Source organism: Drosophila obscura, unplaced genomic scaffold, assembly GCF_018151105.1.
Source record: "Drosophila obscura isolate BZ-5 IFL unplaced genomic scaffold, ASM1815110v1 contig_198, whole genome shotgun sequence".
NCBI lineage: Eukaryota > Metazoa > Arthropoda > Insecta > Diptera > Drosophilidae > Drosophila > Drosophila obscura.
In genome coordinates, this window is record NW_024542787.1 from 640322 (window position 1) to 654717 (window position 14396).

A 14396-nucleotide genomic window follows, 5' to 3' on the forward strand; every position below is an offset into this window, starting at 1 on the left:
GGCGAATGAGGCGGTATGAAACTCCATTTGATTCCATCGTTGGCCAGCGATTGGGCTACGGTGTGTTGATGCTCCTGCGAAGATAGAAGTTGCTGCATCTCATCTAGTGCCCGTTTAGCACCAACAAAATTTGTTCCGTTATCGCTGAAGATCTGGGAGCATTTTCCTCTGAGGGACATAAATCGACGAAGACAGGCCAGGAAGGTGTCGGTGCTCAGGTCGGCGGCCAATTCCAGGTGTATGGCTGATGTTACAAGGCACACAAACAAACATATGTAGCCCTTAGTTTTTCGAGGATTGCGTCCTCTCCTTTCCTTTAGTATAAATGGTCCAGCGTAGTCACAGCCTGAATGCTGGAAGGGCAGAGCTTCGGTGATACGAATGCCTGGTAAATCGGCCATGAATTGGTGCTCTGTGTGATTACGTTGGCGAAAACATCTTATGCAGTTGTGGACCAGATTTCTTATAAGATTACGCGCACCAAAAATCCAATATTTTTGACGCATAATAACAAAGAGAGCAGAGACGCCTGGGTGAAGGTTTGATGCATGTTCATGTTCCAAAATCAGTATTGTGATGCGGTGCGATTTCGGAAGCAGTATAGGGTGTTTGACATCAGCTGGTAATTGAGAATTGCTCAGCCGTCCACCAACTCGTAGGAGGCCATTCTTGCATACAATCGGTGAGAGCTTGAGCAGCTGAGAGCGGCTCCGAAGTGGCTTGTTCTCCAGCAGCAGAATTCGATCCTCTTTGAAACATTCCTGAGCCGTTTATAGGCAAAGAATGCGAGCCGCCTGGATCTCCTCGAATTTCAGCATTTTGCTACTTGCCAACATGCCTGATTTAGGGGCCCTGGTCCCTTGGATGAAGCGCAAGACGTAGGCTACAATGCGAACCAGTTTTGTCCAGGACGAGACGCGTGGCACCAGTGCTTCGAGCGGTGAAAATGAGTCGTCTTCCTGAGTTGTCAATGCGGTGGTCTTCACTTCTTCGTTGCCATAGTTTTCCGAAAGGGAAGAACAGAATTTTGTAGAGCTCAGCTTTACCGCGAGTTTTTCTGGATCTTGCAGCCATGAAGGTCCCATCCACCACAGGTCGAAATTGAGCAGTTCTGCAGCGAGCATGCCTCGGCTGGCGCAGTCAGCAGGATTTTCCTTTGTATTTACATGATGCCATGCATTGCGTGGTATAGCATCGAGTATTTCTGACGTTCTGTTTGCAACAAATGTTTTAAGCTTCGATGGCTGCTGTGAAAGCCAAGCCAGAACTATAGTTGAGTCGCACCATGCATGTATGTCAATGTTCTTATGCTGTAGAGCAGCCTTGATAGATACGATCAGTCGGCTCAACAACAGAGCGCCACACAGTTCGAGGCGCGGTAGTGACTGCTGCTTCAGCGGAGCAACTCTGGTTTTTCCTGCGATGAGTGAAACAGATACGGTGCCATTTGCCTGTACCAATCTGCTGTAGACGACTGCGGCGTATGCCTTAATGGAAGCATCTGAAAATCCATGCAGTTCGATGCGATCCTCCTTGTTGTCAACAAATCGTGGAAGACGAAGTTCCTGGAGTACATTTAGGTCGTTACGGCATTTCTTCCACCAATCCGCAATTTTCGGAGGAAGTTCCGTATCCCAGTCGAGATCGAGTAACCACAATTCCTGAAACATAATTTTAAATTGCACCACCACAGGCGACAGAATACCCAGTGGATATAAGATGCGTGCCACGTCCGACAGCACTTGTCGTTTGTTGCTGTCCGGATTCGATGAAAGGCAAACGTTGTACGATAAATTATCTTTTTCTGGATCCCAGTGAATGCCAAGAACTTTTGCTGTAGAATGGAGTCCCTTGCCTGGAGTATTGGTTGAAGTAAGAGTTCCGACAAAAATGCGTGATGAATTGGAGACCCATTTGCCAAGCTCCATGCCTGCACGTTCCATTAGCTGAATCAATTCATCTCGCTTGCAAATAAGCTCTTCCTCTGTGTATGCTCCCGTGAGTACGTCGTCCATGTAAAACTCCTCCTTTAAGATTTTAGCTGCAGTGGGAAACTCGTGTTGATGGTCGTGAGCAAGCTGATCCAGGACCCTCACTGCCAAGAATGGTGCGCTAGACGTGCCGTATGTTACTGTGGAGAGCTCATAGTGCTTGATAGGCGTGCTTTCATCTTCTCGCCATACAATGCGCTGGTAACTGCAATGATTGACAGCCACCCAGATTTGTCGATACGTTTTGACTATATCTGCAGAAAAGACGAACTTAAACATTCTGAAACGTATACAAATTGAGAATAAGTTCCGCAAAATACTGGGTCCAATGTGCAGGGCGTCGTTCAAGGCCTTTCCGCTAGTATCCTTAAACGATCCGTCAAAAACCACCCTTAATTTTTGTGTAATTACGGGATGATGTGGCAAGTAAAAGCATGGCTTCTTGTCAATGTCTTCTGGCGATAGTTCTCGCATGTGACCCAAATTAAGATAATCACGCATAAACTGTACATACTGTGCGTGCAGATCGGGATCTCGCTCCAAGCGACGTTCAACACCCCTGAATCTTGCGAGTGCTCCGTGTAGTGTATCCGAAAACTGTTGATTAGGATCTTTGAACGGAAGCTCGACGATGTAACGCCCCTTGGAGTCCCGAGTGTGTGTCTTCATAAAGTGTTGCTCAACTTCATCGTCCTCTGGTTCCCGCTGAAATTCCTGGTTGACATCCTCCAGCTCCCAAAAGCGTCGAAGCGATGCGTCAATGTCAATAGCCGTGTGCATTGTCGTTGTAGATGATGAGTTGCTGGTCGTAATAGAAGTTATGACCCATCCAAAAATTGTCGAAATGGCAATGACGTTCCCGTGGTTGTCGAACATCTTTTGGCCGGTGAACACGGTCCACACATAATCGCTGCCCAAAAGAATATCCACTGGCGCTAACGATTGATATTCAGAATCTGCGAGATCGAAGCCATCGAAAGCCCTTAGTGCTGCAGCGTCAATATCGTGTCTTGCCAATGTAGAAGTGATTTTGCTGAGTACGTGAGCGCGTACCTTCATGGTGTGCTCTGAGATCCTTGACTGCATGTCCAGTGTGCTGCAGCCTCTAGTTGTCTCAGCCTTTATAGATGAAATTCCCGAGACCAGAATACGTGACGGAAAACGTGACAGGCCAAGTGCCTGTATGCACCGTTCCGAGATGTATGACAGTTCCGAGCCACTGTCCAAAAGCACCCGACAGATAGTGTGCGATCCCTTTGCGCTTCGAACGAACACTAGAGCTGTTGGCAATGCGCTTTCCCGAAGCACGTGTGGCTTTGTAGCAGTTGCTGATCCGTTGTATGAGGGTTCAGCTCTTGGAGTAACTTGCGCACGTGCGATGTGGCTGATGGCCACTGTTGCCTCTTCGGGAGTGCTGAGGATGCGCTGCTCGTCACTTCTTGGCTGTGCCCTGGTTGCAGCAGCCTGCGAAGTAGAATTTTCTATATGTAGTAGAGAATGGTGACGAGTATGGCAAAACTTGCATGTGAATTTTGATTCACACTTTCGTGACACATGCCCAAGCTTGAGACAGTTAAAGCACAATGACTTAGCTTTAACGAATGTTCGTCTCTGCTCGACTGATAAGTCACCAAACTGCGGACAAATGTAGATCTTGTGTTCCTTGGAGTTACATTTTACACAAGCACCTTCTTCCAGCGATACCATAGCGTGTGACGATCGCTTGGCTTTGTTTTGTTGTGCACCAACCTTGAAGTCTGTGTCAGTCTCACTTTTGCTTAGCTCAAATTCCTCGCAGCGCCGGTCTAAGAACTTGAGTAAGTCGTTTACAGTTGGCGATTCCAGCTCGCGACTTCCTTCAATCCATTTGCGTCGGGTTTCAGCGTCAATTTTGGCCAGAATGAAATGTATAATCCAGCAGTCCCTATTAGTTTGCCCTGCTGCATCCAAGCCGCGTACAATCTCCGTTGCTCCATCTGTCACCTTACGTAGAATTGAAACGTCTGCTCTGGATGTCGAAGGTAAATTCACAAATGTGTCCAGCAAAGTATTTACAATGTGACGTGGTCGGTTGTAACGCTCCGTTAGGCAAGTCCAAGCAGCAGTATAAGCTGCTTCTGTTATTGGCATATGTCGTATCAAATCAGCTGCTTCTCCAATAACATATGTTTTCAAGTAGTGCAATTTTTGAATGGCTGTCAAATGCTGATTGCTGTGAATCGTACTTTCGAAGAGGTTCATGAAAGCAGGCCATTCCTTGTAGTCACCATTGAACTGCTTGATGTGTATTTTTGGCAATTCGCTTTGCACCCTATTTGCTGTCGAATTTGCGCTCAAAAACGTGGTTTGTTGTTGCGCCAATCGCTCGTTCAGCTCTTGTTGTTGTTGTAAAAAACGAACAAAGTTTTCGTTTCCTGATCCCGATGCTTGTGATCCCCATGGGCTCTCACTGTCGTTATGGTTGCCGCTGGCGATGTTTCCTCCCTCGTTTTCCCTTAGCATACAAGCGCGTTTAAGCGAGTGTAGTAATGTGTTTGCACGCAAGTACTTGTCTTCGTAGGTCTCGTTGTCGATGGCTGGATCAACATACCCCTCCTCCTCATCGTAAAGGGCCATTTTGTCGCTAAGAGTCTCAAACTCCTTCCAAACGGTATTGAGCCTCTCCAATAACACGGTTATTTGCTCCAATTCCAAGTTTGATCCCGCACGTGGATCTTGTGACGCCGTTAGCAAACGCGTGATGCTTGCCTTCGCACGGCTTCTTGCTGATTTCACAAGCTTGAAGTCTTCCATTTTTAAACAATAAGCTTATCCCGGTTGAAGGACCAACAATATGGTGACGAATAAAACCCTTCGATGTTCATGGAACACAAATGCTTTATTTCCAAAGTGGACTGTATCAAAAATTCTTCTTCTTTTACGCAGCGAACATGTCCATCATGTTCTGCTTTTGTCTTAACACTTTTTACTTAACACTAAAAAATCTCAAAAGTGCGACGCAGCGCGACCAGAAAAAATACCAAACCAATGAGGGAAAATTAAGTGTTCAAAAATAGAAAACGAAATTTAAGAAATTCTTTAACGGCTGCAATGCGTTCATCAACAATGTGGCACCCACAATTTTAAAGATACGATAAAACTATAAACGTAGTATCGTAGACAATGACAATATATACCAGATTGCTGAATCTGAATCAGATCGGATGAATATTATAGCCAGAATAAAGAAATTAATTTTCAGTTGCTTGCCCCACCTCCTCCAGCACGAGAACTGGCTACTCATTCTCTTTCTCGCTCGCCCCACTCTGACCAGTGCTATCAGCGACCTTTGAAGAGAAGATGTAGAATCTAAATGGAACATGTAAAATCTACATGTTAGATGTAGAATAGACATTGTATATGTAGATGTAGATAGCAGATGTAGCAAAAAAATGTAAAATGTAAAATTTTTTTTTTTTTCTAAAATTCTAGAAAATCATAAGCTCAAAAATGTATATACTGACTGAGTACGGGTATAAGTAGAGTCGTGTCCCCAGAAACGTCCTTCTCGTTTTTTTTAATTTTTTAGAGGTTGCTACCGAATTTTACAAAAAAATTTAGTCAATAAAATTAACAAAAAAATTTGTTGCTGAATGAACTGGATAATTGGTGAAATCTATTGCATATATATTGATACCATTCATATCGTCATTAATCAGTAATTGGCAGTAAGAAACCTGCACAAGTTTTTGCGAACTAGTTAACTAAATATATTAACCTCCTCAGGGAGTGTCATGCAACCCAAAACTCTGTAATGTAAGCGAACGTCGCTGACCAATCCGTTATCAGCTCGTTCCCACACTCCATCATATGACCAATCCAAAATCGTTCCCACACTCCAATAGAAGGGAGAACTCATGTAAACAAGTGAGTTCTCAAGATGAAAGCCGACACCAATCGCCAACTGCGGCCGCCTCTTTCATCCAAGCCGACGCATCTCCCAAGCCTCCCACACATAGGCCAACGCATCGCTTATCAGCCGCTCTCACCAAAACAACGACTCTCGCAACCAAAGCTTCGACTCTCTCAGCCGAAAATATCACTGCTCAAATACGAGACGAAATATGAACCGAAGCCGAAAGCTTAAGGATATAAGCTTTAAGCTTCCCAACAGAGGTCTCGAGATCAATAGCTCGAGCATAAGAAGACAAGTGCCGTTTAAGACTTTCTATCATTGAATACACTATCATATTCAATTTTCTTATATAAGTTCGGTTAAATAAAAAAATACTTTTTAAAAACCTACTTTTTAACCCTGGAATTCTTATTGGCGCAGCCGGTAGGATTCACAACACTAATTTTATTGTTCCGGTACTGATCTATTAGAAGCAATCTAAACGACTATATTGCTGCAGATCAGCGAAGATACTTAGCCCAAGTAAATTCGCCAAAGAACCTAGGTGCAACGTAGCACTAGGCAAAATCTTAAACGTTAAGCAAAACCAAACTGTGTAACCAAAAATGCAACGATTTGAAAAAATCACCAAATTAACGATTGAATTTAAACCATCAATAAATCAAAATGGCATTGCCACCAGTATCCCTAAGTGAAATGCACTTAAACCAAGCACTACTGTCATTTCGACAAGTGCCGGCATATGACGGATCAGCTGGAAATCTGAGTTCCTTCATCAAACGCATCGAATACATCCAAGAACTGTACCCGACGCAAGAAGCTAGACAGACGCGAGTAATATTTGGAGCCATTGAAGTGCAACTAACTGAAGACGCACAGCGATTATCACAAATGGATTAACCTGGCTGGAGTTGAAAAAAGCTTTAATCGACGAATTCGAAAACCACACACCATCTGAGAAACTTTTGAGATAGATCTACGGGAGTCTTCGAAAGTTTATAGAAAATTTGGAAACAAAAACACTACTAGTTACTAATAAGTTAGCATTAGAAAACAATGCTGCCAACACATTGATTTATCAAAATGCATTAGATAATACTGTTAAAGACGTTATTTCTCGTAAACACCCAGATAGGACCTTTAATACTCTGGTTCAAAAAGATGTAACGAACCATGGTTCCCCATGGTTTCCCCTTCAGGAAAACAAACGCGAAAGTATACGCAGTGCCGATCCTAAAAGTGCCGTTTAACAGTGACTCATTGCCAAAAATCAACAGAAATCAACATGGAACATCACGACGATGAACAACCAGAGGAGGCATACCCTGCGGGACACTTTTCCAATCCAGGGGTCAGCACCGGCTGGATCCACAAACTCCGTCGGGACGAACTAGAAGTCCTCGCCGAAGAATTCGGATTCGGCAGCGAAGGAACGGTCGATGAACGCCGAAAGAAATTTGCCGCTCTATTCGCCGGGCCACTCGCGCAAGAAGCCTGGGTCCGCCTAGGAGAGTTCGAGAGGCACTATGCCAAGCCAGCCTCACGCTCTCGTTCCAAGTCACCACTGCCCACTACTCCTGGACCATCCGACACTCGCCAAATGGATCCTAAGACCGGACTACGAGTCCCCGCAGCCACCGAATACCGCACTCCTGCTGCCCCGTTTCCAAGGCCCCTAGCTTCTAACTTCTCACAGACCGTGCCAGTCGTTGGTTCCGCACCAGCCGCCTACAAAGTTCCTCATGGGAAAATTTCCGCCAGGAATTCTTAACGTTCTTCTTGCCACAACGGTATTTTGAACAATTGGAAGACCGGATCCGAGCCCGCAAGCAAGTGGCTGGGGAACTGTTCAAAGATTTCCTCATCGAGATACGTCTACTTATGCACCACGCTGGGTACGACGCAACCAAGGAGCTAACCAGGATCTACGACAACGCCGTCCCAGCCTACCAGATGTACGTGCGCCGCCACGAACTGCAGGACTTGTCACACCTAACACTGCTGGCCACGGAGTTTGAGAGTATTCAAGAGCGGACCATCCCGAGCACTCTCGCACCACCACGACACACGCCCAGATACGCACGGCCGGCTACAGATCAGAGGAGCGGCGACTCCAATCGGTCACCATTCCGGAAGCCTCATTGGGACTCGGCAGACTCACCAAGAAGACAGCCATCCAACCCAGTGAGTACGGCAAAGCCTGAGGTAGCACATCGCATGATCACGACCCCCATCGCCAACCCACGCGCAGCCTGTCGCCGGTGTGGTGAAGCAGGGCATTCGGCATACGAATGCCAAAATCCTTCGATCCTATTCTGCTGGGAATGTGGCAAGCGCGGCACCCGGGCCCTCGATTGCTGTCGCCAGAACACGTCGGGAAACGACTCGTGTCCTCGACTGACACGGGATCAGCCGGGAACAACGTCTGCCCCGATCCACGAATAAAAACCCCGATACACATGAACGAGAACCGGATAGTGGCAATGGTAACCATAGGAGGACAGGAAACGGAAGCCACCGTCGACACAGGGGCATCCCGAAGCTTTATCAGTGCAAACCTCGCCCGACAACTAGACAACAACACCAACCTGCAAGATGCATGCGTCCGCATACGCCTGGCCGATGGCTCGGTCAGAGAGATCACCCAGATTCTACTGGCGCACATCAGGCTGGATCAAAGAGAAGTTCAAGTACCCCTCCTTGTTCTACCAAACATGTTGGCTCAAGTTATCGTCGTAATGGACTTCCTATGCGCCATTGAAACAACGATCCAGTGCGGTACCACACTTCTACGATTACGAGATCAGTGCCCCACACCACATATCCACACCGTTCCGACCACCAGAGTACAAGGCGACGAACCTCGACACCGGAAACCGAAGCTAACGGCAGCCGTCATACGTCCGCAACCTATCCCAACGATTTCGGCACCCAGCCACGCCAACATGACACCCATACAAACCTCAGCGAACACACGACCACGACCTACCCTAATGAACAAAACGACCCAGATCGCCACGAAGAACACGACACCCAGCCCAGCCCCAGCAGAGGCAAAGCGCCGGCCCACGAACATGAAGCCGAAGCCAACAACACGAAACAACAATCAAGCAACCGGGAAAACGAGTCCCACGGCCCTGGTACCGAAGATTCGTACCAAACTTCGCGACGGTCGTCCAACCGATGTCTCGCCTACTCAAGAAGGACCAACCATGGGTATGGTCCGAAGCACAACAGGCTGCTTTTGACCTACTGAAGACACTTCTCACGACCGCCCCCGTCCTTGCGTGCCCCGATTTCAACGTCAAGTTCTCGCTGCAAACAGATGCGAGCAATCTAGGAGTTGGCGCAGTTCTCACCCAAGAAATCGAAGGCAAAGAACGAGTCATAGCATATGTCAGCCGACGACTGAACCAGGCGGAAGAAAACTACTCCGCTACCGACAAAGAGTGCCTGGCGGTCATTTGGGCCATTCGCAAACTACGCTGCTACCTGGAAGGGTACCGATTCGATGTAATCACCGATCATCTCGCGCTAAAATGGCTAAATACGCTTGAAAGCCCATATGGTAGAGTGGCGAGATGGGCCCTCGAACTTCAGCAATACCAATATGACGTGCATTATCGAGCGGGCAAACAGAACGTAGTTGCAGATGCACTATCCAGGCAGCCATTAGGAATACTCGCACGGATCGAAGAGGAGAAGACAGCCTGCCCCTGGCTCCAGCACCGGATAAAAGAAGTCCAGGACGAGCCTCAGAAATACACCGACTACACCTATGCTAACGGGGAACTATATCGACATCTGGGCCATGGCGCCGACGACGACGACCATATAGCATGGAAACTCTGCGTAGAAAAAGATCAACGAGCCAGAATACTTCACGAATGCCACGACCAACCCATAGCCGACCACCTAGGGGTCAGGAAAACCATCACCCGAATATCCCAGGTTTCTACCGAGACGTGAGGAAATATGTCCGTGGCTGCGTAAGCTGCCAGAAGTTCAAAGCTCAACAACGCAAGCCGGTGGGCCAGATGCTCACTCGCAAAGCCGAAGAGCCATTCGCTACACTATGCGCTGACTTCGTTGGACCACTACCTCGATCAAAGAAAGGAAACACGATGCTGCTCGTCTTCTTTGACACTTTCACGAAATGGGTCGAATTGGTACCACTCAAAAAGGCCACCACCGCTACCCTGGAACTGGCTTTCCGAGAACGAATCCTGAGCCATTTCGGCATACCCAAACGCATGGTTCCCCATGGTTCGTCACAACACAGGAACACCTGTCTTTAAATATCTCTACATGTATAACCGCATAAATAAACGCTAAGTAAAACCTCTTTAAATATGTCTACATGTATAACCGTATAAATAAACGCTAAGTAAAACCTCAAATTTCCCAAAGTTGCATTCCTTTCCCACGGTACCGGTGCATATCGATCACCTTACCTGGGACATTGGACACTTGTTGGGAGGCGATTGCTTCGGTAACCCTCGATTACCGGGCAAACCCCTCACATGCGCGAGCCAATCAGCAGTCCCCGACTTTCCTTACCGGGAATATTGGACACTGACTGCAGGGCTAATGATTAGGTAACCTTCTGTTACCGATCAGCCCGTCTGCACGCGCAGACTATAATTCGGCAATATATATTTATGTAAGAACCCTTCCCACATTCTGGAGTAGAAATAAGATATCTGTAAGACATTCATGGGAAAATGGAAGGCCGCCCGATCTATAAAAGGCACTACCTTGCATGAAGAAAAGAGGCAGTCCACCAGCCATCGTCGGAGGCAGCCCACCAGCCATCGTAGGCAGGAGAGTCCACCAGCCGTAGCAGTCAGGCAAATAACAAACACGGAAGTCAAACATCCATACGCGTCGTAGAACAATTAAACATAACATAGCCGGGTAGAATAATAATACGGAAGAATAAAGAGACCCATTAAAATTAAAAGAACCAAAAAGTGTTGTGATTTCTATTTCAATTGCTGGCAAAGTCCCCGTTTTTCCCAATAAAGTCCTCGTGAATTATAAATAACTTGTAATTCAGGACCCTGGACAGACTGATGCATACCTCAGCCTGAGATAGGACATTACAAAGATATAACAACCCTGTCAAAACTTAAAAAAGCCGCTCAAGAAGAAGGCTTGTACGAAGCCAAGATACAAGAAAATAATGCTAACGAGAAGGAACGTGTGAGTCGCTACTGGGGACACGACTCTACTTATACCCGTACTCAGTCAGTATATACATTTTTGAGCTTATAATTTTTTAGAATTTTAAAAAAAAAAAATAAAAAATTGAATGTTTCCTTCTCTGCGTTACACACATCCACTTTTACAACAAATCTAATATACCCCTTAACTCTTTTTTGAGTACTGGTATAAAAAGGAGCAGCATAAACAGAAACAGTCCACTCACAAGAATACTGGGAACTATTACCAAAACTTCAATAGCAATACAACCCATACACAACAAACTCAGAATCCATATGCTTCAGGTACATCTCGGCACAACTTTAATAACACTACTCAACAAAATTGAACTTTTTATTTATGCTGTGAACCAAAATGACTTTTTTTAATAGATTTCGGTATTTACAAATTTTTGTAGTACTTTTTTTTATGGTGTAATTTTTTTTAAAAGAATTTTTAAAATCCCAAGTGAGCAGAAGTTCTAAATGTATAATTTCTCTGATAACTATGATATTTGTCTAGACGTTGATATGCAATGACTGCACCATCAAGTGGCCCATGCGACACCAAGCCGAAGCCTGTTACGCGCGGAACCCAGGCAGAAACGCAGCCCTCCTCCCGCCCAACCGACCGAGGGGCGCTGCCGCATGACGCGTGTTACCGAACTGATCGCGAGCATGCAGGAAAGATAGGTGTTAGACTAAAATTACACTACTCGACCAAGATCAGATCTTGGGTCTTATCGACCCAAATTCAGCTATCACCTTCCGCGATGCGGAGATAACAAAAACCAATCCTAAACCCAATCCCAAACTGCCGTCGCAGCAAAACACTTCCTCAACACCACTGACCCACTAGCCAATTGTCAACGAAGCACCAATCTTCGACCCACTTACCACGCCCAACAATTATTGTCACCCAATAATCATAAGTTGGCAATAAGAAATTATTTCAGGGTCAAACACAGGTGCGATCGTTACCTGCTTAAAAAGCCCAAGCTCGGACAAAGAAGCAGGCAGTACATCAGCCCGAACACAAGACACTGCACTAGGCAGTCCATCAGCCCGAACACAAGACACTGCACTAGGCACTAGGCAAGACACTTCACTAGGCAGTCACAAACGCAAGACACTACACTAGGCAGTTCACCAGCCCACAGCGCAACTAGCAACCAGCAGGTCACGAATTGTAAACAATTAAAACTAATTAAGGCATTAATAATAACCAAAACAACAAGAAATCGCGTCATCAATTTTCCAACCTTGCCTACTGCTCTTTTGGTCACTTCCAGTCCAGCCCCGAAACCTTAACTTCCAACAGATCTACAAATTTCTTTTAGAGGACCCTGGACAGGCTGATGCATATCCCAGCCTGAAATAGGTATCTAACATACCTTAAACGACACAGGAGCCAGGAAAAAAATCTATTTCGACTTTTCATGAGTTTTTAAAATCAAAATTTCGTAAAAAATACCGCAAAAAATTCATCATTTTTGCATTTGAAAGGTTAATATTTCAAATGGCTTGGGTCCAATTTCTAGCTGCATCAATTAACTTTTAAGAATGTCAAAGTTCACTACAACAAAATGTAAGATACTTAAGTTATGTGAAGAAAAGAAGCGCTTTCTCTGAAAAAGGTTTCAAAAAATACCGGACTTCAAAAATTCTCAAAAAAAAAGTTCTGCCTTTGAAAAAAAACCATAATTCTTAAAAAAAAATGTAATCTATCAGAAAAAGTCGGTTTGGTTCCTTGAGGAAAAAAAAATTCGATTTAGTTCGAGTAGTGTTATCCGACAATTTTTTAATTCACTGGATTTTTCAGGGATGCCACCGCACATATTAAATTTAAAAGTCGCTATTAAAATTATAATTTTACTAAATATCAATCAGCAAAAACTTTTTAAGTGAAAGCAACGATTTTGACGCGACCGTGTAAAGGTGAAGATAAACGCCATTTTAATTCAAACGATTGCAAGTCCCGATTCGATTAACTTTTGAAATCACAATTAACAAGGTTCATGTGTTTTTGGTTATACAATTCATATGGACAACTTTGTTACGTGTTTCCGTGTCGGTAATCTAGATAGTCTTAATATCAACGTAGGAAAAGGAAAAACAAAAAATATTTACATTTACATTCAAGAAATTATCCACGAAACGGGAATGTGCCACAGCGAAACGTGGCAGGGTACAGCTAGTTATATATAATAGAGAGATATTCGAAACAAATGCATTTCAGGTTTTTTTTTTTTACAGATATACAATGACTAAATCACATAACATACTCTAGACAGATCAACCTGCAAGGATATCGTACTCATCGGGCCATGACGCTTTCATTTTTCTTCTTTTTAATTAAATTTAGTTAAGAAACAGCAAGAACTTCATCCGAGAAAATTTGTATGCACTTCTACAAATTTTAAATGAACACGTTTTAATCACGATATTCTACTTTGCTTTATTATATAGTACAGGGGTGCCAAGGCACATTGCTCCGCGACCTTTTTTGTTTTTGTAATTGCTCCCAGCATAGGAAACTAATTCTTGTATCCATACACAGCTTGTGCTGTGTACCAGCATACCGAAAGCCCAACACATGCAAACAACTTTATGCGATGCGTCCAGCATAAACCGGTTTTGTCTATTCTCTGATTGGCGTGAACCCGACTTTTGTTATGATTTTGTTGTTGACTTTTTTATTTAAAATTACATTTTCACAATTTTCCCATCCCATTTTGGAATGTCATTATCGTAATGTGAGTTAATTAAGGAAATTTATCTTGTGCCTACTTTACATATTTAAATAATTAATTAAAAGCGATACTTACAGCCGGTACTCAGTTAAAATGTTCCGAATAAGTTGAAAGCATCAACATTACTAAATATATTACTAAACGGTTGAAGATTTTGTGGTGGAGATAAACATATACACAAATTGTCCTCATTAAGCAACAAAAGACTAATTTATTTTAATAAAGTCAGTTTAACGGTATATTCCGATACTAGTATATTTTATTGTACGTAGGCTGCCACTTAAGTTTCTGGCGTAACTATGAAAAACACAAATTAGGCGTCTGAAAATGGTTTTATGATTTTAGACAACATTCTCGAGGAATAGCAAGCCTTTTTTGAAATATTTGAACCTATTTTTACAACACTTTTGGCACTCAGAAAAAGTATCTATAAAATAGTCCTAATCAGCGTTTTTTTCCTTTAAAACATCCATACCGTCGATTATTGATTTTGTTTCGTTTTAATATTTATATATTCATAACTCGTCGCTTTATAGATGTTAAACATAATTTT

At 44.3% G+C, this 14396-nt stretch overlaps 2 protein-coding genes across 4 annotated transcripts in view; both read right to left on the reverse strand.

Annotated features, from left to right (window-relative positions):
* LOC111076699 (leucyl-cystinyl aminopeptidase) overlaps nucleotides 1-14001 on the reverse strand; it is a 227761-nt gene extending 213760 nt beyond the window's left edge. For 2 of the 3 annotated variants that reach the window (XM_041593719.1, XM_041593720.1), the window contains exon 1: nucleotides 13919-14001. The gene's annotated coding sequence lies outside the window, so the exon portion shown is untranslated. The remainder of the gene's footprint in view (nucleotides 1-13918) is intronic. The other variant, XM_041593718.1, reaches the window with a different exon arrangement.
* LOC121404387 lies at nucleotides 771-4784 on the reverse strand. Its single transcript, XM_041593723.1, has 4 exons — nucleotides 3741-4784; nucleotides 2312-3455; nucleotides 1285-2245; nucleotides 771-1131 (listed from the first exon to the last, which is right to left on the reverse strand). Exons 1-4 carry the CDS (start codon nucleotides 4782-4784, stop codon nucleotides 771-773), a joined length of 3510 nt encoding a protein of 1169 aa, XP_041449657.1.
* Nucleotides 14002-14396: the final 395 nt, after the last annotated feature.